We start from the raw sequence: 25,000 nt of genomic DNA on the forward strand, positions 1-25,000 counted from the left end.
TTGTAGCCTGGCTGGTCTCGAACTTGCAACCATCCTCCTACCTCAGCCTCCTGAGTGCTGGGATCACAGGCATGCACCACCATGCCCGGCGTGAGACCCTGTCTCAACAAAACCAAACAAAACCAAACAAAACCAATCCTACTGTCTTCCCAGGATACACAGGATATATAAGCTACCAAGAAACTATGGCTTACCAAATTAGTGGCAATAGTAAGACTAATACTTAACGGTTCCTAAAAAGCTTTCTGTGAATAAGGGAAAGGAGACCCAACAAAGAAGCTGCACATTGTTGTGTACAAGATTCATTTTTATGGATTTGACAGTCAAGTGCAAATTTCAGCATTACATACAAGAGCTGGTGTTTACAGAGTTGTCTGAATTAAGACCAGACTCAAAATACAACATAAACTTAAATCAACTTTTTTCTCCCTCGTTCCTTCTGCAAATTAAACTATCAAATACAGTACAATAAAATTGTTTCCCCACAAGTGCAGCGTATCTGCATATATTCAAGCAACAAGCTCTTAGATGCACGGCCGCAGTTCTAGGGGGCTCGAGTAGTTGGATTCATATCACAGCAAATAAGCACTTTTACACACACAGCCAAGACTTGCTCCCATTCTGGCATCTTTTCAACTAGCAGAGCTGCAGCAATCCGGATTTTCACCGAAGCCCTGGTGTTCATAGCCCTTCCCTCTGGAAGGAAAGAAGTGTTACTCCAGGTGTCTGACACTCTGTAATTACTGGCACTAAAGACGAACACCAGGGGAGGCACGCAGGGTCGCTTGGGTGCATCTGTCCACGGGAAGCTGCTGGAGGGAGCTAGTGATTCACACACATACAGACTCTACAGGTGGGAAGAGAGGTATCACACCAGCAGAGATTTCACTAATTGAAAAAGAACAGCTCTGGATTGTATTGCGTTATTGTGAAACATTTAACCTTCTTTAAGAAAATTTAAAGTGTACTAACCCCCGTGAAGCTCAGTAAAATAACCACTTATTTCATTGTAGTAACATGTGGAGTCAGAATGGGTTTTCCATCTGATTTAATCCCTGAGCAGCTATGTTAAAAATCAACTTTTCAAAAAGGCCCAATAAAAAACTAAGTACTATATTAAAATTCTACAATGTTACAGTGATAAACATTTCTATACAGAAACATTAAAGCTACTCAGAAGCTGCTTACGTGCTTTACTCCTCAGAGAAGAATACACATACATTTCCAAACAATGTCCAGGTACTGAAACTGGACGTAAATTACTCCGAGTTAAGTCTTCCTCGACCTGGAGAACACGGTTAGCTAACTGGTTGAGAACACATGAGGAAAATGACTAATTGCTGAGGACCAAATTGCCCAACTTTTTTTTTTTTTACCAGCATGATGAATGTTCTCTTAAAAATACAAAATTTTCTTTAAAATGTGTCAGGCTACCCATCCTTGCATCCTATTATGAATGCAAATAATATACTTAAAAGGAAAAAAAAAAAACCTTTCTGGAGAACTTTTCAGAAAATTAGGAATGGTAAGAATAAACTGATCTGTGAAGAACCAGTTCAAAGTTCAATGATTCCCTAAGATAAGGTATATAGGATCTGTCAAACCCCATTTAGCCTAAATGTACCCATTTCTAACAGAAATAAATCACAAGTGCCAGACAACCTTAAACACTGGCTAAAAATATGGCTGTTCAAGACCACAGCTAGTTCTTATGGAGACTGGCTCAGACTTGACCTAACACAACTGTAGACCAATGAGACCCACCATGGAAAGGTTCCTTATCCTCACTATGCAGCCCAGGCTGGCCTGGATCTCATGGTGCTCTTCCTGCCTCACCCTCCAGAGTGCTGGGATTACAGACATGTGCCACTACACCCAGCTTCCATATACATATACTAAATATATATATATATATATATATATATAACTTTTTTTTGGTCTTTTTTTTAGACAAGATCTCATTATGAAGGTCAGGCTGGATATCAACTCGTAATCCTCCTGTCACAGCCTCCAGAGTGCTGGGATTACAGGCATGTGCCCCACCACCACAGACTTCATTTATAATTGGACCAAATGAGCACAATAATAAGGCTAAATCTTACTTTCTTTAATTCCAAAGACGATGGGGAAAGACCGCTTATTTTTGATAACTAACTAGCTAAAAGAACCTTTCATGTATTTTCCCAACAGTAAGCAACAAAAAGAATGAGAGGTGCCTGATGCAGGCAGGAGCTAGCAAATCCAAACTGTCCCGAAAGATCTATGGAGAAGGAAGACAGACTGCAGCAAATCAGTAAGAAGATAAAGACCAGCTGTGGTGGATGCGACGAGCCAATGCTCTTGAATTTTCACTGATCACACATCTCGTTTCTCTCCTCTCCCTCGCCCAACGGCCCTAGCCAGTACCCCTGCCTGAAGAGAAACGGCTGAAATGAAGCATGAAATTATCCCTCATGCGTGTACTTCTGTAAGTGCCCAGCTAAAGACAAAATGACAGCTGGGTTTGGAGGATGCTGGTTTCCCACATCTACAGCTGGTACGACTCAGAAGGTACAAATCAGCCTTCGCCTAGAAAACTTACACATCCCTGACAGCACTGATGGGAACTTGCATCACAGAGGCACCGAGGACCAAGAGACCCCATCACTGGTCTCTGCCTGGAGACAAACAGCCATCCACACCCTACGCGTGAGGTTCGGCAGGGCGGGACAGCCATCCCGGGGGAAGGAGGCAGCAGCACCTCCCTCCTGAAATGTCTTATGTTTTCTATTTTAAAGCTTCATACAGGTAGACATTAAAATAGAATCAAGGGAACCACACTCTTCAGTAAAATAAACTGGACACATGTTTAAATACTGCATTATTTCTTGGGTATGAGAAACCAAAAGTGAAAATAAGGACCAACATATAAAACAGATACTGGGATAGGGAGAAAATGTTCAAATGAGGAGAGCGAGAGGAAGGAGGGGGAAAGAAAAGGGACAAGAAAAGAAGGAATAGAAGGGAAAACATGGAAACAAAGCTTCTGTAAATGAGGGGAAGAAGGACTGAAGCGGGGGAAGGAGAAAAAAAGCAGCGGCAAGATACACCCTGTACAGGTACAAATTCTCTATGATGAATGCTACCATTTCGTATATCTAAAATGTATCGATAAAATTAATTTTTAAAAAAACAGAGCTAAGCGTGTGGCACAGTGGTAGAAAACCTGCCACACACACACACACACACACACACACACACACACACACACACGACCCTAGGTTCAATCCCCAGCACCACCAAAAAAAAAGGTAAAGTAGAATCAAGAACAACATCCAAGTTCTGAGACTTTCTATGGCCCCCTTCTAGAAAATCTCATTCAGTCACATGAACTCAGGAGATTTTTTTTTTTTTTTGTCTTTTTGAGACAGGGTTTCACTATGCAATTCAAGCAGGCTTTGAACACACTTTGTAGCCCAGACTGGCTTCACACTCCCAGTGATCCTCCTGCCTCAGCCTCCCGAGTGCTGTGATTATAGGTGTGCACTACTATGCCCAGCTGAACTCAGAAGATTTTGTTGTACCGCTTAATTCACATTACCATGTAGAAAGCAATGCCTTTATACATGACTCATAATTCACCTTATGTCTGTCCTATGCCAGGTAGAGCCCTGAGGATTTTCCAATCATGTTCTCTAGACTTCATGAGCCAAGTGCTATGGTTAATATCCCCCATTTGGCAGATGAGAAAAATGAGGCTCACAAATTAATTAAGTTACCCAAAGTCACCCAGCAAGAACCAAAAGTATAACTCTGAAGTCTCCAAGGTATAAATGATGTGTACACGTCTACACAGTTCAGTCTGAGTTTAAGGAAAGATGTTTTCAGGCTCCTGGAAGTCAGCACATTCAGCTGCAGGGACACTTGCAGCTTCTCTAGGTGCTAACCCGGCAGTTAGCTACGAGGACAGCCATGGTTCCAGCTCCAGTCACCAGCCATCCGGGGGCCTCCTGGATGGCTCAGCTTCTGGCGGTCCTTAGCTTCCTCCGGAAGTACTCTGGGGCAGCTTCGTACAGCCACTCAGCGTCCACCACGCAGAGGTCCCGCATGTAGCACTTGTTGGTGTAGAGCAGCTCGGTGTACACGACACAGGCCGGCTTGCAGTGGAAGAGGACAGACGACGGATGGATGGCCACTGGCTGGTGGGTGTCCGTGGTGGCATAGGTACCATCAGGCTGCAGCTCGGCAGTGCTCATGAAGAGGCTATGAGCCAGGCAGCGGCGGACGCTCTCCATGTCTCCTCTCGATGACACAACTGGCATGGACATCTGTGTTAGGAGACAGTGAGACAAGGGAGGACCCCAAACGTAAGTCCTGCTCAGCACTACACAGCGTGTTAGAACAAGCCGCCCTAAAATGCCAGCCTGACAAAGTAGATTCTGATATTCACAGGCGGTTACCTCCATCGCCTCAGGTACGAGCATGGGTGGGGGTGAAACCGGGAAAACACCTGACTGGGAGGGAGATTTACACAGCTAGCAGACCACAGGCAGGCTGGGTAACCCACACCCTCCCCTAACACTCTCCTTGGAAGAAAAGCCCTCCCCTCCTCACTGCGACCTCTGCATCATTGCCTCAGTCCACATCACCTCGTCTGCGACGCAAAATTAATCTTCCTGAAGCAGAACTCAAATCCTCCATCCTCTGAAGGCCTTCAGTGCCTCTACTGCTCTTTGTAAAACAATGCAACTTTCCCAAGGTGACACCAGGAATGAGCCCCACAGGGCGCCCCCGTGCCTGCTTCTCTCCCACCGCAGGCACCCTACGGTCCCCACAGCCAACTGCCTTTCTTCTCCAGACCAGTGTGGTGAGTCCCGTCTGGCCTTCCACTCGCCCTGCTCTGAGTAGAAATGCGGCCCTCATCTCCACAGTGGCAAGGGCGGAGTCCTCCCTCTAGGCTCCTGCTGGGTGGGTCACGGGACCTCACGCCACTGGTCACAGCGCAACAGGCCAACAGAACAGAGGGTGGCCCTGCTGCCCAAGCAGGCGAATCACCGAGTATTTAGGTCAAAAATGGGAAATGGAATCATTCTCTGCCAGGCTCCCAAGCAGAAATGCCAGGAAACCAACTGTGTGCATGTGGAGGCCGAAGGCAGGAGGAAGGAAGGAAGCATGCAAAGAGCAGTCGGGGTGAGAAGTCCGGCAGGCCTACCGGAAGTGGCCTTAGCTCTAGATGGCTTTTTCTAGTCACTGCAGTGCAGTGACTCTTACCTGTTCATAGATTCCAACAGACCCCTCTTTATCCTTAAAACAATCCCCAGTTCTTTCTTTCCATTAACTCAAGGGCTTTTATGTTTGGCACGTTTATTTTTTTATTTTTGTTTCTTGTCCTTATCTCAACTGTCACAATGTAGCTCAAGGGTTGGGATCTGGGTGTGGTGGTGCATGCCTGTAATCCCAGCACTCGGGAGGCTGAGGCAGGAGGCTCGCTGAGTTTGAGGCCAGCCTGTGCTAGAAAGTGAGTTCAAGGCCAGCCTGAACTGCATAGCGGAACCTTATCTTAGAAAGACCAAAAAAAAAGAGAAGGGCTGGGACATAGCTCAGTAGTAAAGCACTTGACAGCATGCACAAGGCACTAGGTTTTATCCCCAGTATCAACATTAAAGAAAAGAAAAAAAAAGCAGCTCACTTGCCACCACTTTCAGGAAGCCTCAGAGACTAACTGGCAGGTTCTCCTTCCACACTGCCAATTCCACCCTTCACAGGTTGTGTAATTCAGTACAAACTGCCTCTCACCCCTCCTTCTCGTACTGGAGACAGAATTCAGGGGTGCGCTACTCCTGAGCAACATCCCCTGATTTTTAGTTTTTATGTTGAGACAGTCTTGCTAAATTGCCCAGACAGGACTGGAACTTGCCAACCCCCTCAGCTTCCCTCAGTACCAGGATTACAGGCATGTGCCACTATGCCCACTTGGGACAAATTACAGTTGAAAATTATAGTTATTCCTCGTTTAACGACCTGCCTGTTTAATGACTATTCAGATGTTCAACCTGTTGTTTTTTTGTGGTACACTTTTGTACATTTTGATTATACAGCCTCAGTGTCTTTTTTGCACAGTACCTTGTTTATAGAGTACCGTAATTTTTGCTAACTGTACCATACAGTACTGTAGCTTTATGTTGTGTGACATATTACAGCACTGCATGTAAGAGATATGCAGATAAAAGCAAAGTCATCAAGTTGGAGTTTCCCTTGACCATTTCTTTGTTCTGAATATTGTAATGTACACTAGATACAATTCCTCATTTAGCAACCAATGCACTGAATGACCTAGTCGCAGGAATGAAACCTAGTCATTAAATGAGGAATGTCTATACATAAGTAGCTTAATATTAGCTTTAGCTTTTTTAAAAAAAAAAACAAACAGGGGTCATTATGTAGTTCAGTCTGGCTTTGAACTCGTGGGGGTTTATCCTCCTGTCTCAGCCTTCTCAGTGCTGGGAGTACAGGCATGGGCCACCACGCCTGGCCTCATCATTTGTAAAATGAGAATAACAGAATCAGCTTTATGGAGCAAAATGAGGATTTTTAACTAACACACCCCCATGAAAAGGTGTTTACAATTGAGTGAATCCCTCGTAAGTGGTAGTGATTATGGTAACTATCTGTGTCCCTGTATGTCAGACTGTCCTTCCAGACTGTGCCTTAAGACTCAGGTGTAGGCAAGTCTGCGAAGTCCAAGGACCCCGACTAGCACCTGCCATATAAAGAGGCACTGTTGGCCTCTATGTCCACAACTAATAGAGAAGCACTATTTCTAATGCCAATCACAAGTAGAGAAAACTCAAAAAACTAACACACTGGCAGGAAAACTGTTCAAGCATAAGTGGAGTTTGGACAAATATATAAGACACGGCTTACAAACAGGCTGAGAAGAGCCAGCTGTGGTGCTACTTATTGTCGGGGTGGGCATCACACACAGGCTCCTAGGATCACGGCACAGTCTGCACTGAGGATACGGTCTCAGAAGAGGCCTTACGCGTAAAGACATTCACCACAGAGCTGTTTACGATGGCAAAAATTTGGACGTATTTCAGTGCTTGGCCAGCATGAGAATGCTCACATAAACTACTCTCCACCTGTTACATAACATGCGAAGTGTCATACAACCATGGAACAGACCAGGACAGGGCTTTAAAGCATGTATTCTCTGGGCTGCGCGCGCGTGTGCGTGTGCGTGTGTGTGTGTAGGAAGATGGTCATTAAAATATAACCTATATGGTCACTCTAGGGGGTGTATTAAAAAACTGTAATAAATACAACAGGATGCTATGAAGTCATGAAAAGGAATGGGATAGACATACGAAGACAATGAAAGATGTTTTAGCTATGCCACATATTCAAGAAGTGTATCAGGTGGAAACAAGCATGTTGCAGAGTAATATACATCCTGTTTGTCTTAAAAGGAAAATTTCTTATAGACATCCAGGTGGACACAGACAGTGGCTAACTCCAAAGGGGCAGTATAACAAGAGACTACTAAGCTTTCTGCATATAAACAGTTCTGTGCCCTATCAGTATTTAGTGACTATGCATTACTTTTGTGATTTGAAGAAAATAACGAAGATACTGTACATCCACAAAAGGCTTGGGAAGCATTCTTAGGAAAAATTCTAATAACATTGGAAAATGCTTATAAAAGATACACAACTGATGTGTGAGGCCCTGGGTTCAATTGCTAGCACTTCAAAAAAAAAAAGTTTATAAAATTCAACATAAATTGTATATACAATTATGTGATTATGTACAAAAGGAAATTAAAAAACAAACAAAAATGGGCTATTAGGCAATAGACCAAAATAGTGAGAGATAAAATGATGAGTAATTTTTACTTCTTAGTTTTAAATTTTTCTACGAGAGTTTCCTTTATCATCACTTGTAATGAACAATCTAAAAATTTTCCACTAGCAAAAAGTGAGCGTTTAGTTCCCTGCAGAACACGAGGGGCAGACAGTACCTTTAAGCAGATTTCCCTCAGCTGTGCTCTGACTTCAGCTACTAGCATCATATTCTTGCTATTGACGAAATTCTCTTTGCACCAGTCCTGCACAGGAAAAACAGAGCCATCATAATCCTTGCATTTCTATGCAAAGAATAATGATAATAATTATATATATATGACAATACTGATATTCTTAGCATGGAACACTGGAGGGGATGAGGCAGAAGCATACTCTTGCTGAAGGGGCTGCAGTGCAGCAGGACAGTGCTCAGTAAGGGAGGAAGGATTTGGTGCTTTCATTGTATCAACAGCATTTTATTTGCTTAAAAATAAATTGAGGGATGGGGACATAGCTCAGTAGTAGAGCTCCCTGACAGAGCCTAGCATGTGAGAGTCCCTAGGTTTAATCTCAGGTACTGAAAATAGAAAAAAGAGAGGTAAATATAGCAAAAAGTTTATCAAGGCTAAAAACAAGGCAGTTTTTAAATAAAAGCCAATGCTATGGTATAATCACTGACTTTATTAGAATATATCCCATCTTTGAATAGAGAACTGAAACATCATACAGCAAAAATGAGTGTTGACAAAGTTGGGGTAGGTAGGAGAAAAATACTCATCTTGTGGCTGTTATGCTTTGGGTATGGTTTAAATGTTCTCCAAGACTTCAATTAGGTTTATATAAGGCCATTAGAGTGGAATCTCTGTCATTGAAGCTCAGTGGTTTTCTCAGAAGACAGGTCAGGCGCGTGTGTGTGCGCGCGTGCGTACACACACACACACACACACACACACACACACACACACACACACACTCTCCTTGTCTTGCTATGTGATCTTCTGCACCACTCAGAGTTCTGCCAGAAGAAGGCCATTACCAAACAAGGCGTGCAGATCTTGCACCTCCAAAACTGTATGTCAAGCCAGGCATGGTGACAGATGCTTAGCTGAGGCAGGAGGATTACAGTGAGTTCAAGGCCAGCCTGAACTATATAGTGAGACCCTATTTGAAAAACATGAGCCGGGTTTGGTGGTACATGCCCAAGATCCCAGATCTCACAAGGTTGAGGCATGAAGATCACCATGAGTTCAAGGCCAGCCTGTACTACATGGTGAGACACTGTCTCAAAAAAAAAACAAAACATACTCTGGTTTCTCTTCAGATCATACAAATCTTTCGCCTTTTTAAAAAAAACAAAATAAAACTGTGAGACAAAATAAATCCCTTTTCTTTATAAAGTAGCCTGCCTCAGGTATTTCATTATATTCACAAGAAACAGACCAATACACTAGCTAAGAAACTGAGTCACCAAATACTTACTAACCTGTCCATCAAGTATGTGTTAAACAAAAGCAGAACAAAGGCCAGAATTACACTCCTTCCCTGGTGTCTCCCAGTACTGGTACTTCTGAAATGACATCTGACATTCTTTCTATGATTTTTCAGATGACTTGGCAAAATAGAAAGGGGTACTTAAAAACACATGCCTGAGCTGGGCATACTGGAGCATGACTGTAATCCTACTACTCTGGAGGCTAAGGCAGGAGGATCACTGTGATTTCAAGACCAGCTGGGCTACAACCAAAACACATGCCTGAAAGAAAGAGCAATCATTTGAGAAAAGGAATAAGACAGGGCTCACCTTGTTTCCACCTATGTTTTTGAAGGTCCGATAGACATTGAGCAGGGTAATGTGATCCCCCTCACTGGAAATGAACTTCTTCCGGACACTCTGCACTTCATCCCGCCGGGCAGGCGGGTTGTAGAGTACACTGTCCACGGACAGCAGAGAAACAATAGTCAGAATCTCCTCTGTGCAGTGGAATTTGGGAGACAGGAGGATGGTCTGAAAAGCAAAATTTAAAAATATGTAAACCAAGTTTTCTCCTGTTTTCAGAATATGGCACTTCTATCCTTTTATAGCTTCCTTTCTTCTTATTATTATTTTTTGTTGTTGTTGTTGTTTTTCTCCGGTACCGGGAACCGAACTCATGACCCTGCGCTTGCCAGGCAGGCGCTTTTGCCGCTGAGCTAAATCCCCAGCCCCTATAGCTTCCTTTCTAAGGAGTTAAAGGGCAAGTGTCTCTAAGACCATTACTTTTTTTATTTTTATTGGTACACTTTAGATATATATAATGACCACATTCACCATAGGGAATCTATACCTGTACATTACAAATCTTGCTTCTTTTTTTTCCCATTCCTTTCCTCTCCCATCAACTTCTTTCTTCCTTATTTGGTTTAATTTTTTTTTTGTCTTTTGAGACAGGGTCTTGCTATGCAGTTCAGGCTGGTCTCGAGCTCACAACAATCCTCCTGCCTCAGCCTCCGGAGTACTAAGGTTACAGGCATGCACCATCACATCCGGCTCCCCTCTACTTATTCGTAAAACCATGATCTACATGCCACTGTCATTTCACTTTTTTGTAAGACAGATGTCTGCTTTCCCCACAGGCTTCCTGTGCCTGCAGGCAGGGCCCATGACTTATGACTGAAGCCCACACACAACATAAATCAGTGTTATATACAAAGTGGGGGCCAATGAACACTTAAGAGAACAAGTAAATGAATCAGTGTAGATACCCTGGGCACAGATGCTCACTTGGGATGGCTACACTGTCAGGTACCAAAAGGGGACTGAGGAGAAGGTATCATTTACTTTGGCAAATTTGGGTTCTAAAGGAAATGCCGCCATCTTTCTTCCAATTGGAGTCAGGGTCAGTTGGTCATCCTTATGTTCCAGAGCACCTAACAGGTCCAGCTGGGCAATGGCCGCCTGAATGTGATCTAAAGAAAAAGACAAAAAGGAGCCAAAACGTCAAACAGGAAGGTGTCACAGCCAGTTCCATACTCAAGTTTTCGATAACCCTACAGCAAATACCAGCAAAGAGCACTCTCCCACTGGCCCCGACACACTTTTCAAAGCTGTTAATGACACCACGAAAAAAGAACAAGAGCTGGGTGCTGTGGCACACACTTGTAATCCCAGTACTTGGGAAGCTGAAGGAGGAGGATCCAAGGCCCAAGTCCCACATGGGCAGCTTAGTGAGACCCTGTCTCAAAATAAAACACAAACAAAAGAAAGAACTGGGGAGAATGTAGTACAGTGTGAAGGTCGTGGGTTGAATCTTCATTACTGTAAAAGAGAAAAAAAAAGACCAAGAGAATTATAAAGAAAATATGGGCGAGTAGTTAGCCTGAAGGAGTAGTCAGGCGGCAAGGCTGGCCAGGAGGGGCCCTGGGGTGTTTCCATGTGTTAGTTTGTGTCTAGATGTACCCCCATGGCATCATGCTGTCACAGAGTTTTTTTGGAGGAGGCCGAATCTACAGTGCACGACTGATTTGCAGTGCAATGCTGGGATTAAAGGTGGGGGAATTGCTGCATCCCTCTGCTGACTGGATTGGCAGACTGGATATAAGGGACAGAAAGAGGTTTCTCTCTGTCTCTTTCTCTTACTGCTTTTGCTGACTTCCACCACAAGCTGCTGCCCATCTGCCACGTGCCACCCTGCCTTGGAGCCAGCTGATTATGGACTGAAACCTACACAACTGTGAGCCAAATAAACCTTTCCCCCTTTAACTTTAGCAGTTGGGTATTTGTCTCAGCAACAAGAGGGAAGTAATTAAAACACCATGGAACTGGTAATAAATACAGAGATGCTGGCTTTATAACTCCTTGCACCTTACATGTCATTACTCCTTTGTAAGAGTTAAGTCATGAAAAGAAAAAAACAAGTGTAGAGCAGTGCACAGTATGTGCATGGTATGTATTGCTCTTTGTGTTTTTAAGAAACTGTATATACTTGGATATGTGTAGAAGATAACCAGCAAATGGCCAGAGAGTGTTCCATGGGAGGAACACTAAACCTGAGGATAGAGTGGGACCCTTATATACCCAGCACGTGTTTACTTTATCTCCCCTTTATTTCTGCCTCTCCTTCTTCAACAATTGTATCTCTGGGAGGCTGAGGCGGGAGGATCACAACTTCCACACCAGCCTGGGCAACTTAGTGAGACCCTGTCTCAAAGTAAAAAAAAGGTCAGGGTGTAGCTCAGGGAACAGGCCCTAGGTTCAATGCTTGGCACTAAAAAGAAAAGGGAATATAGTATACTGGTAAGAGGCCAAGTGCCAATGCTACCATTATTCAGAGTTCCTCCACAGAGAAGGGCAGGGAGCAGCCATATTCCAAGTAAAAGCAGAGAAACTGATCTTTTGCTATCCTGCTGATGAAAGTATCCCTTCATTAGGTTTCTGCAGAATCTCATGGAATATGACGTGGTCAGCAGTACAGAATCTGTCACTTCATGACTTTGAGATGTTTCTCTGATATTGCTAGCTCTCAAATTAAATGGGCCTAAGGAGATTACTGAAATAATTTTTCTTTCAAAATACTTTTTGAGAAAGAGAAGATTTGCAATTGTCTATCCCTCCACTTCCCGCAATGCTGAGGATTCCACGCACCTGGAGATGGTTTGGCCATGAAGTCAAAGGTGAGCACATTTGGAACTTTCATTGCTAGGAGCTGCAACATCACACTTGCAAGGTTACACCTGTGAAGAGTGAGAGGCGAGGGTTGCTCATTTGTCTCCAACCCACCAGCTGGTGAGTCAGCCCCATTCACTGAGGAGTATTAGCGAAAACTGCAGCTCTGGGAAAACATGCGCAAACAGGAAAGACAAAGCCAGGTGTGGTGGCGCACGCCTGTAATCCTAGCACTCAGGGAGGCTGAGGCAGGAGGATCATTATGAGTTCAAGACCAGCCTGGGCTACAAAGTGAGCTCAATGCCAGCCTGAATTGCATAGGGAGACTTTGTCCCAAAAAGACAAAACAAAAACAAAAATAAAAACCCAAGACAGGAAAGAGACACCGAGATGAAAGGTTGGACAGGTGTAGCTCGAGCCTACCTTTGGATCTCTGGCACCGTCATCTTATCAAACTTCTCAAACTCCTCCTCAGTGTAGAGCCGGTAACAGACACCGCTGTCCTCTCTGCCAGCCCTCCCTGTGCGCTGCCAGGCCTGGGTCTTTGACACCCGCTGCACAGCTAACACCTCAAGACCACTGTCTGGAGGGAGAACGGGCCCCATGAGTGCTTTGCTCATCACATGAACAAGCTGTTTCTACAGCGCTGACAAAATGAAATGGTTCTCATACCACCAGTGAGTCTTTCTGCAATACAGGGGTCTGGAAAAACTCAAGGCTAAACGAGAAAGCACAAAACCAGGTTGCTCTGCAATGGGTTGACCCCATAGTGAGCCAGGGCCTTGCAAGGAGCCCTCTGTGAAATCTGTCACAAAAACATCGAAGAGCTTTTTACGCTTGTAGCAAGGAATCAGAAGAGTGGTTTTCAGATCTCGGCTAGATCAGGTCAACCATCCCAGTTTGTCTGGGACTGAAGGTCTGTTGGACGTGGGCCCTCCAGGGCCAACTCCTGGTTTCTTGCACAGCCGGAGGTTGGTCATGCTATTAATCAATGACTCAGAAAGTGAAAGGCTCAAGGCACTTTTTATCCTCCCTCCCGCTTCTGAGAAGAGACCATGTTTGTTTCCTAGGAATAAATGGTACTCATTTTCAGTAAAAGTGTGTTCTGTGCCAGGCACTGCAGGCCCACGCTCTTTAGCATACGTATCTCTAGGAGTACAGTGTCTCCGTGAAAGTCAGCCCTTCAAACGCTTAGTAGAGGACTTAAGTATTGAGAAGCAGTAATTTCAGCTGCCTCAAATCCTCTGTAGAATAAACCAGGTATAAAGCAGAAGTGAGTACAGATGACTTCAAGCGAGCCTGCCACTGCACGTTCGCAGGAGACTGCTGGTGCTTCCCCCTCTGTCCCTCATTCTAGCCTACAGAGTATGCTTCCTTCCTGGCGAACTCGGGAGCACAAACCAGCTACACTCAAATACTATTTTTCACGAAAGCCTTTGATTAGTATCAGTCTGTCCCTTGTCTCCAAGCCATTGTTCTTACCCACCTTTTGATGAGCTGGCAGGCCCTCTGCCCAGGTTCCTGACCCTGTCCCCAAGTTTGCTAAACCCGAGCCCTTCTTTCTTGTCTTGACTTCTCGTCTCACATACCTGCCTCAGGTCTCCTTTTTGGACTTTACTTGGGCATCATCTCGCTTATGGTCCCTGCCACTCCTACCTCAATTACTTACAAACGTGAAATGCTCATTTTGGGGAAGACTGTGGGACTACAGTGTCAGGGGTTGCTTGCTATTCACAGGAGAGACATTCATGAGCTACAAATTCTCACCAGGGTTATACTTCTTTGCTTTAACCATGCCCGTGTCAACTACATATTTTATTCCTGTAATGGTTATGGAGGTTTCAGCGATGTTGGTTGAAATGATCACTTTGCGATAGCCCTAAAAGGAGGAAGAAAACCAAAAAGCCGTATGACACACATATGATTCAGAAGTTTTAAAACATATTCTCACCATTAATTTCCACAATTCACTCATGATCCAGAACAGATGACTTTGTTATTAATGGCAGTGACTAATATTAATTATTGGTCATTAAACTGGGCCGTGGGAGGACAGCATGATCCTGTAGTCCTAAAGGTTACTTTGAGATGATGAGATGTAGTGGACCAAGCACAAGATTGAGAAGTACATGTGAGCTGGAATCGTGGCCCTATCAGTTTCTTACTGTGTATTCCTTGAGCAAATCCTACTTCTTCTCTAGGGGATTCAGTGCACGGGAACCCCATGAGTCAGTGAGGATGACAGACAGTGGATACGAGTGCTAGCACCTTGCCTGGCACGGCAGAGGCACACGATAAATGGCACCGTGGACAAGTGTGCGTTCTCCTACCCCTTCCACAAGTCGCTCGCTTATCTGCCAGCCTTTCCTCATGCCCTGACAACTGTCCCCTCTTCTTGTCCTGACAACTGCTCCCCCGCACTTCTCACAGGCAATATCCTACATTTTCACTTTCTCCACTAGCTGAACGGGCACCTGAGCGTCCCCTCCAGTGGACCTTATCTGGAGCCCAGTGACAGGCACACAGTCCACACTGGCGGATCCGACTGGGTGCCAGGGATGGGACTGGACAGAGAAGCGGTGCGCTCACCTTCGGGGCCCCTTGGAAGACCCGGAGCTGCTGTGCGTAGGGCAGGGAGGCGTAGAGAGGAAGGACGAGCATCGCAGGGCAGCCGTCCGGGAGGTGCTTTGCAATGTCTCGGCAGGTCTTGCTCATGGCTTCAATCTCCTCCTGACCAGTGAGGAACACCAGGATGTCCTGAGAAGAAGGGGCTTCCTATAAAAAAGGCAGAAAGGAAAGTCACTGATGATGGTTCCCGGAGTTATTTTCCTTAATTGTGGAGATGTAAAGAAGCATCAATATATAACCAGGTGTGGTGGCACATATCTGTAATTCCAGCTACTCAGGAGGCTGCAGCAAGCAAACCATGAGTTGGAGGCTAGCCTGGGCAGTTGTCTCAAAATAAAATAAAAAGGGCCAAAGAGGTAGCTCAGTGGTACAGTACCTGCCTTGAATATACAAGGCCCAGGTTTCAATCCCCAGAACCACAGTGGGGAAAAAAAAACCAGAAGTAGCTTCAATATTTTTCCCTGGAAAGAAAACCCTACAGCAATGCATAGAACTATAATGCATATGAGTTAGTCAGCTGTGTTTACAAACTAGGTAAGGAATTCCTGAAGGAAAATTATGAGATTGCTTTCTGTAAGAACAATAGCATGGAAATCTCAGTCAGGCAGACAAGCAAATAAAATCTGGATACGCTGGGCATGGTGGTGCACACCTGTAATCCCAGCACTCAGGAGACTGAGACAGGAGGATTGCCAACAGTTTGAGGCCAGCCTGGGCTATGTGAGTCAGTTCAAGCCCAGTCTGAAGCACAAAGCAAGACAGTATCTCAACAAAAACAAAAACAAAATCTGCATAAAGCTTTCCTTCCTTCACAAGCATCTTGAAAGATGAAGCAATGAGACAACTTGGAGAAATCCTAATCCACAAAAATGGCCAAAACCAGTCAAGCTTCCAGGGGAAAACTTTCCATCCTACACTCAAAAAGTACATTATCTTGGACAACTGAAGTTAACTGGGTTCTTCACCTTCAAAGGCAATAGTGTCTAAGTGTTAATGCATACCCATCTACCTGATTCTTTTTCTTTCTTTTCCTCATTTTCTCTTTTTGGGGATTGAACCCAGAGCCTTTGCACTGAGCTACATCCTCAGCAGTGTGTATGTGTGTGTGTGTCAGGGGGAACTGAGGACTGAACCCTAGGGCTCTCATAGAGATATATCCCCATTTCTTTTTTTTTTTTTTGCTTGTTTTTTTCGGTACCAGGAATTGAACTCATGACCTTGCGCTTGCCAGGCAGGCACTGTGCCACTGAGCTAAATCCCCAGCCCCTATATCCCCATTTCTTACAGATTTTTCAGAATCTTGCTTCGTTACCAAGGTTAGGGTCAAATTTGTGGTCCTCCTGCCTCAGCCTCCCAGAGTGCTGGGAATAAAGGCATGCATCAACAACCTGATCTTTGACACCTCTTCAGATAGATTAATTTGTGAACTGCTTGATGGCAGAACTGAAAAATTTTTAGTAATAATTAGTGTGTGTGTGCGTACACAGTTGGCCCCTCAGATCTTTGGGCTCTGTATTTATAGATTCAACCAATAGCAGATCAAAAATATTTTAAAAACTTGCATCTGTACTGAACAAGTACAGACATATCTTCTTGTCATTACTCCCTACAAAACAGTATACCAACTATTTCCACAGCATTTACCTTACACTAGGTATTACAAGTCATGCAAAGATGATTTAAAGTATACGGGAAGATGGTGTACAGGGTTTTTTAAAAAGTGTTTTACCTAGGACTGCTCCCTTATCTCTTTATTAGTATACATTTATGATACATAATACATTCATCAAAGGTAACTGGTTGTTTTGATTTCTATCCAGATGTGCCCCCAGGTGACTGGATCATGGCTCATGATGATCATCAGTGAATTACTCCACTGAGAAGTTTATAGGTAAATGTGATTGGGGAGATGAAGCCTGATGGGTCTTGGGGGTGTGGCCTGGGAGAGTGTATCTCCTTCTCTCTTCCCTCGATCTCTTTCTGTTTCCCATCTGCACGCCATGAGCTATTTCTTCTCTGCCCTGCTGCCCTGCTGCCTTGCCTTGCAGCCAGCCCACTATGGACTGAAACCTCTACAAACCGTAAGCCAAAATAAACTTCTCTCATTTAAATTGTAGTTGTCAGGTATTTTGTCCCAGGAATGAGTAAGGTAACTAAGACAGGCGTGGAAGGCAAAATGTCTGAGGAAAGCTGGGAATGAGCAAAGCCTGCCCAAGAAAAAAGTGATCAGGACTGTGACCACAGGAAGTGCTGTAGGGGCAGGGCCACCCAAACCCTTTGGAGTTCATCTCTTGCAGGAACTGTCCTGACTGCTAGACATGGAACCACAGGACTGTCATGGTTGATACACTGTGTCAACTTGAGGAGTCTAGAGGCTTGGCTAAGTGACTCAGCAGTTCTGCATCTTGGGGTGAAAAGGACATGCCCTTATACTCTGGGATATTGTTCACTGTCAACCTGAGAAGTTTAGAAGGTTAACCATGTGACCCAGCAGGGAGCCAGGGTGCTTACTTTGTTTTTTTTTTTGGTACCGGGAATCGAACTCAGGACCTTGTGCTTGCTAGGCAGGCACTGTGCCGCTGAGCCATATCCCTGGCCCCAGGGTGCTTACTTTGTATTCATCCTGAGCCTGTGCAAGAGGAAGGCATGCAGAGTGTGGGTGTAGAGGATGACCCCCACACCCCCAGAGCAGGTAGACTGCATAAAAAAAGGGAATTGAGAAAGGACTGGCTGTTGGTTCTTCAGAGGAGCTCATCTTCACCTTCAGCTTGGTCATCTCCTGGCTTATGGTGCAGACTGTTTGGCTTCTACCTGGGACTCTTCATGCTTCTGGTGTAGACCCTTCGGCCTTTGCTGTAGATTCTTCAGCATTCCATCACAGACCCATCAGCCTCCTGATAAGACTTGCAAAGACACTGAAGTGACCTCCAGGCCTTGGACTGGGCTCTTCAATCTCCAGCGTGCAGACACCCTCTGCACGCTTCCTCATCCAACTCTATGGCTGATCACTGTAAGCCAAACTTGTAATTTCTTGTACATTTGTGTATCTTGTGTTATATCTGTTTCTCTAGTAAACCCTGACTGATACAGATTTCTGTACTATGACTTCGGGAAGGCCAGTACCAAACCTGTCTGGGCAGTAGTCAAAGCTAGGGAGACTCGGGCCAAGGTTGAAGTGGTGCAAGTTTGCTCCAATCAGTGACTTGACGTACTCCCGGTGCCTCTGGTAGACCACTATTCATGAAACATATTCATCTCAAGTTTGCTTTTGGCAGTTAAAAAAGTTAGACTGACCTTTTCTTCCTCAAATACTGTAAACTTGACAATAAACGTCATCATCCCCAAATAATAAAGACAATGGGAGATGAGAGGGTTTAGTTCATTCTTGAAAGATATAAAAGATGGGGGACAGTGGCTGAATTACTTGGCTGGGTAGGGAAAGCTGAAGTCTGGGAAGCTACAGCTCTTTCCTGAGAGTGCTAAGAAATGAGCTGATTTCCCTGGAAGATCCAGAAAAGCTCAGGACTCAAGGGCACATTGTGGGAGAGTATGGGAAAAAATATCAAAGCAGCTCAGAGTCTGAGTGTTTTCTGGTTAAAACCCCAGGTTCCCTCTTCTATCCAGTACAGACAGGCAAGAAAGCCACAGGAGGCCACAATGGGCTTTACTGCAAGAGGATGGCGAGGGACAGTCAGGACAACAGTTGTACAGAAGCTTAGGTGGGACAACTGTCCCAAGTGGACAGCAGCATAAACGACCCTAGGAAAACAAACACCGTGTTTGAATGTGTGGTGCCACACACCTGTAATCCCAGCACTTCGAAGGCTGAGGCAGGAGGATCACTGAAGACAGCTTACACTACACAGTGAGTTCAATGGCAGCCTGAACTACATAGCAAAACCTTGTCTCAAAAAGACAAAAAAGAAAAGCTTGTTAAATGTTCCCCTAAAGCCTCATGTGGTCATGGGCAGGGCTTTTCAGTGGTGACTGGATCTTGAGTACGTGATGCTGAGACCAAGGGTGTGTGAGTACTAAATTGGTCCAGTGATTGGTTTGGCATAGTTCTGGGTATGGATAATGGGAAGTCCACCCTGGGTGTGAGTGCTACCTGCCCTAAGGTGTATAGCCTGGATAGAATATAAGGGACAAAAAGAGGGCTGTTGCCATTGCTTGCTGCTGCTTCTTTGCTACTCTGCTGCTTCTAACTGCCATGAACTATTTCTCCTCTGCGATGCCCGTCTGCCACGCCACCCTGCCTTGGAGCCAGCCAACTATGAAGTGAAACCTCTACAAACTGTGAACCAAAATAAGTCTTTCCTCCTTTAGCTTTGGGTGTCAGGTATTTTGTCTTAACAACGACAAAAGTAACTAAAACACTATGTATAGCAAATGACTCCTTATTCATTCCATGTACGTGGCATGGGTAGGAGGGGTGGTGCTGGGGACTAAACCTAGGGCTTTTCTCGTGTTACACAAGTGCTCTACTACCCAATCCTATTTATTTTTTATTCTGAGACAAGGTATCACTAAACCAGGATGACCTTGCATTTTCAGTCCTCCTGCCTCAGCCTCCTGAGTGGCTGCAACTACAGGTGTATACCACTGTGCCTAGCTCTTTCTTCATCTTGAGGACACAGCTGACAAAGCTGTGATGCTTAGTAGGTGTTCCTTCTGAGGCTGAATGCTGTCACTACTAACTGCAAGGTAAACCAGAACTTGTCAGGAATTTGCACCCTTTTCCATACCTGGTGTATCTGGAAGACCGAGACAAGAGCTGCGTGCAAATAATCATGCTGAGGCTGTTTGGTATAAAAAATCTGGATTGGATGCTGCCGACCCTCCAGATAGAGGACAGGTGCTCCATTGAAATACTGAGAAAACAGGTCCACATCCATCGTAGCTGACATCACCACCACCTATATAAGAGGATGAGGAGGATGGGTAACAAGCACGGTACGGCCTTCCTGTGTCCCTCCCAAATGCGAAAGCAGATGGCTGAAGGCTGCTGCTCTACTCACACTGTTTAACTTCCCCCCTGCTTCTAACGCGGAATGAGTACAGAAAAATGCCCTGAGAAAGAAACACAAGCCCGTTTCCTTAAGTATGCAGCACATACTTTGAGGGGCAGTTTCCCCAGCTCCTTTCGCCTCTTCTGTGCTGCTTTCACCACTCCGAAGAGCACATCTGTGTGGATAGTCCTCTCATGGGCTTCGTCCAAAATGATACAGCTGTACTTCCGAAGCAGGGAGTCTGAAATTGCTTCACGCAGAAGCATACCATCTGTTAGGAACTTGATCCTGGTGTCTTCAGAGGTCACATCCTCAAAGCGCACTGTATAGCCAACCTATGTGACAAAACGACTCATTCATGCACCGAACACTTGTTGAGTAGCACTGCTTATCCAGCCCTGTGCTAGGCACTTGCACTATCGCAGTGCGCAGACCAACACCACCCTGCCCTGCTCCCTCAGTGAGCATGTGGTGTAGCCGGGGAGACAGACACTGATACAACCTTTGACTGCTATAATGTTAAGTATGACATAGAATTTAAGGTACATGCACCAACTCCCCACAATGAATGTAACCATTACATACTGCATAATTTTATTTTTAATAAAAATAAAAGAAGCTGGGTGTGGTGGCATATGCCTGTAATCCCAGCACTTGGGAGGCTGAGGCAGGAGGATTGCTGTGAGTTCAAGGCCAGCCTGGGCTACAAAGTGAGTTCAAGGCCAAGCTGAACTGCACAGTGAGACCCTGTCACAAAAGAACCAATAAAAATTTTTTTGAATTAACATCCTCTCTCAAGCTACTTAATAGTTTTATAGGAAGCTATACACAGAAATAAAAAAATGTCCAGGATGTTTTTATGTTAGTGTACACACACACACACACACACACACACACACACACACATCTTCTATACCGTTCTGTAACCCATCTAAATACCTACATATGTGCTAAAATGATGCTATTATTATAATTTTTCTAGAAATGCCGAGCATAAAGGCACATGCCTAAAATCTCAGCACTCGAGAGGCTGAAGCAATAGCATCATCATGAGTTCAAGGCCAGCTTGAGCTACATAATGAATTTAAGGCCAATCTGAATTACATAGCGAGACCTTGTCTCAAAAAATTTTTTTTCTAGAAAAATTTACAGATAGGAGATTTAATAGAAGCCTTAAAGATACTAATTTATCCAACTTGCCAACAGCTTTTGAAAGCAGAGCAAATGGGACTAAGGGAATGTTAGAGTCTGATTTGTCCACAACTAGGAAAGAACTCTGAGATTAGTCTAAACAGCTGTGGCAAGAAAGATGCTTGCTATGTAAGTCTTATTCAGAAAACAAAAGGCAAAGGGCCTGGTAGGAGCACTGTTTAGTAAAGAGGTATTGATGGTAAAAAAGGAAATGAAGTACCAGCTTTCCAAGTTCAGTTCTCTTCTCATCCGAGACTCTAGTAGCAAGAGAAATGGCAGCCACTCGACGGGGCTGAGTCACACCAATGATGCCCTGGCGGCCAACACCCGCTTCATAGAGGTATTGAGGGATCTGAGTTGTCTTCCCAGAGCCAGTTTCCCCTAGGAAATCAAAAGAAATTTCACTTAAATGCAAATTCACACAATGTTCACCTAACAAACAAACAGCTCGAAGTCAAAAGAAAACAGTTTAAAAAATATTGAGTTAGTAAGGTAGCAGGAGAATGGACACTTGTATGTATGCCAGGGAGTATTCATTGATACTCCTTCATGGGAGAAAAAATTATATTTGAAAACTCTTTAAAATGTTTTATTCCATATGATCCACAATTGCACTTGCAAGAACAGATTTTATTTTATTTTTGGGGGGACAGGTCTTACTATGTTGCTCAGACTAATCTCAGATTCACTATTTGCTGGGCATGGCGGCACATGCTTGTAATCCTAGCACTTGGGAGGCTGAGGCAGGAAGATTGCCATGATTTGGAGGCCAGCCTGGGCAAGACAGTGAGTTCAAGGCCAGCCTGAAGTACATAGTGAGACCTGGTCTCAAAAAACTAAAGAGAAGACAGTAGTCTTCTATTGCTCTACAGAAAGAACAGTTAATGATTGATTACTTGTTTGATCAATCTTGTTTATGTCTCTATTTCTTTTCTTGAGAAACCACTTTGAAGATATCAATAAGTAATTCAACAACCATTGTTAATTTCCTACAACTTTGTCTGTAACTCTGTTTTGTTTGTATTGTTCTTCTGCTATTTTGTAAATGGATGTCTGTTTGATAATATGTTTTCCTTCTTTTATTTCTTAAAATTAAAAAAAAAAAAGAAAAAGAAGGAAATAAAAAACCTCACTATGTAGCCCAGGCTGGTCTCAAACTCAGGATTCTCTTGGCTCAAGCTCTCAAATGCTAGGATTATAGGTATGTGCCATGACACTCAGCTGATTATAAAAAAATAATTTAAAATGCCTCGTTCAGCCAGCTGTGGTGGTGCATATCTGTAATCCTAGCTACTCAGGAGCCTCAGGCAGGAGGCCAGCCTGGGCAATGTAGAAAGACCGTACCTCAAAAAAAAAAAAAAAAAAGAGAGGCTGGGTTGTAGATCAGTGGTAGAGTGCTCGCCTAGCAGTATAAGGCCCTAGGTTCAACCCCAGTACTTGGCAGGGGAGATATGATTGTCAAATATATAGATAAGTACTCGCACTCAGACACTGCAGCCATAACAGACTTATCATCATTATTCCCTGTTCTGCCTTCTTTCAAACCCTCTGCCTTTGCCCACAGTATTACAAATATAATACCTGCCTCAGGCCTCTGCCCACAAACTCCAAGATGAGCAGGTCAAATCTTCCCCCTGGGACTGCAGAGGTGGCCTCATCTGGACTCCTCGGTGCCTTATCGGCCTCTTTCTTACCGCTGACCACCCTATGCTGTATAGAAGGGTTTAAATGTTTCTGTCTTCTAACACCAGAAACTTCCAGAGGGCAAAGCAAGTCTCTGTCTCTTTGTGGAGTTAAATTTCCTGCACAGAGTAAGCATCCAATAAATGTCATTTCCTACCATTGTGAGTCCCTTTAACAGTGGTGAACTAGAACGAAGAACTCAAGAAATCTGTGCATCCTCTTCCTCCCTTGCTACTGTTAACCTTTAACCTCACTGAGCTCTACAGTCCTGTTATTCTTGCATTTTCTTCCAGTCATCAACTCTTCTAACTGCTCATCCTGTCTGAGCCAGCCAATAATCACAGACTAAGAATTGGCTTATTCTGCAATCCACCAGACACAACGGCTAAGTTACATCTGTGTCCCTCTCTGCATCTTCCCTACTCCCATACTAACACAATCGCGTATTGTTAAAGCAAAATAACCCCACTAAGTAGTAATAGGGGCCCAAATACACCTAGGAACCAACTCAACCATCCAACTCAACCAATCTTGTTCCTGGTTTTGCAGCCTGTCTTCCACCTCTATATTCCCCACGACCTACTCGAGGCCATGGGACTCCTATTCTCAGCAGAACTCCTGCACTTGTCTCATAGAAAAATTTCTCAAATTCGATCTTCCTCAACCTCTTCCTACCAGCATTTCTGCAATCACTCCATTCTCTCCCCAGGCCCCCAGTCTCTGCGATGGCCTTCCTACTCCAGGCCAGCACGCCATCCAGCCCTTGCTCCCAAGGGCCCCCTTCCCTCCGCCTCCTGATTTTTGTACCATTCGCTCCATTCCCTTTTCAGCCTCCTCTGCTGAGTTCTTCCCCTTAACCTCTAAATACCTGCAAGTTCCTCTTAATCTCTCTTTCTCAAAACAGAAGTCTACTTCTGCATTTCTTCTCTCACCTCTTATTCCTCAGCACAATGTACAGTCATGATCTCTTGAAATAGCTCTCAATGGAATCCACAATCAGTGGCTGGCATCCACAGTCAGTGGCTGGCATCCAAATCCAGTGGGTAATTTTTCTGAGGGAGGGGTCCACAGGTGACTGGACCTTACACTGCATCGGTTCACTCTGACTACCAGCTCATCTCTGACTTCCAGCACTCCCGGTCTCCTCTCCTCTCGGGCAGCTCATCCTTTCTGTCCTTCAGGAATTCCTGTTTCGGGCCAGGGACATAGCTCAGTGGCACAAGCGCCTGCCAGGAATTCCTGTTTCTTAAATTTTAGGGATCCAAGCCCTCTGAAATCAGTCCCCGCTCCACAAACTCTATATGCACCAGAAAATTTCTGTCCCACCACACTTTCTAGTTCCCAGTCCCGCAGGCAGGCTCTTCCGTCTACAGAGAATATCTTCTCTCTGAGACCACCGCTTCGGCTGCCTCTTCACAGACTGGGTTAGATCGACTACCCGAAGCTTCCGAAACCCTTGGCATATCCCTCTACCCTTTCACGGAAGGTGAATCCATGCGACACGCCCGTCACTCCCTCTGGGCTGCCAGCACCCCCAAATCGGCGCAGTCCGACTCTTTCTCCGGCAGTCCCTCTCGGGGCCTGCCACAGGAAAGGCGATCGAGGCTGTTGGAGAAACGACTGCAAAAGCCCAAGTGGCGTCTGCGAAAAGTTGTTCTCGTAAAAGCAGGAAGGGCGAGCAACGAAGGGCCCCCTGGCACAGCCACTCACCGATGAGGACAGCACTGTCCAGGTTGCGAAGCTGGGCCAGCAGCTGCCCCCGCGCCTGGAAGATGGGCAGACTCCGGCGCTGCAGCTCCAGGGCCTCACGGTAGGGACTGGCTGAAGGCTGGGCCAGGGGCGGCTGCTGCCTGCGACCTCCTCCTCCTCCTCCTCCTCCTCCTCCGCTGCCGCCGCCGCCTCTGCCGCCGCCGCCCGCCGTCAGCAGCATTACTACTCGCCGCCCGGGAGGGCACGACCCGGCGCGGCTCGGGGGCCCGGAGCCGAGTCGGAATCTCTTGGCCGGAGGGAAGCGCGCCTCCTCC

The 25,000-nt window shown here is 45.1% G+C and overlaps 1 protein-coding gene across 1 annotated transcript in view; it reads right to left on the reverse strand.

The window, feature by feature from the left end:
- Window positions 1-3,570: 3,570 nt before the first annotated feature.
- The window catches only part of Dhx33 (DEAH (Asp-Glu-Ala-His) box polypeptide 33), a 21,620-nt gene continuing 190 nt past the window's right edge, over window positions 3,571-25,000 (reverse strand). Inside the window, exons 1-12 of the mRNA XM_005399647.2 lie at window positions 24,687-25,000; window positions 21,514-21,674; window positions 20,210-20,437; window positions 19,839-20,009; window positions 15,055-15,240; window positions 14,233-14,344; window positions 12,889-13,048; window positions 12,445-12,533; window positions 10,642-10,769; window positions 9,625-9,828; window positions 8,000-8,086; window positions 3,571-4,307 (exon numbers count right to left, since the gene is read on the reverse strand). The exon at window positions 24,687-25,000 is cut by the window's right edge and continues 190 nt beyond it. Of these exons, the coding sequence (XP_005399704.1) occupies window positions 3,999-4,307; window positions 8,000-8,086; window positions 9,625-9,828; window positions 10,642-10,769; window positions 12,445-12,533; window positions 12,889-13,048; window positions 14,233-14,344; window positions 15,055-15,240; window positions 19,839-20,009; window positions 20,210-20,437; window positions 21,514-21,674; window positions 24,687-25,000 (2,149 nt within the window). The 3' untranslated portion in view covers window positions 3,571-3,998. The remainder of the gene's footprint in view (window positions 4,308-7,999; window positions 8,087-9,624; window positions 9,829-10,641; window positions 10,770-12,444; window positions 12,534-12,888; window positions 13,049-14,232; window positions 14,345-15,054; window positions 15,241-19,838; window positions 20,010-20,209; window positions 20,438-21,513; window positions 21,675-24,686) is intronic.

This window comes from Chinchilla lanigera, unplaced genomic scaffold, assembly GCF_000276665.1.
Source record: "Chinchilla lanigera isolate Chin_1 unplaced genomic scaffold, ChiLan1.0 scaffold00066, whole genome shotgun sequence".
NCBI classification, from domain to species: Eukaryota; Metazoa; Chordata; class Mammalia; order Rodentia; family Chinchillidae; genus Chinchilla; species Chinchilla lanigera.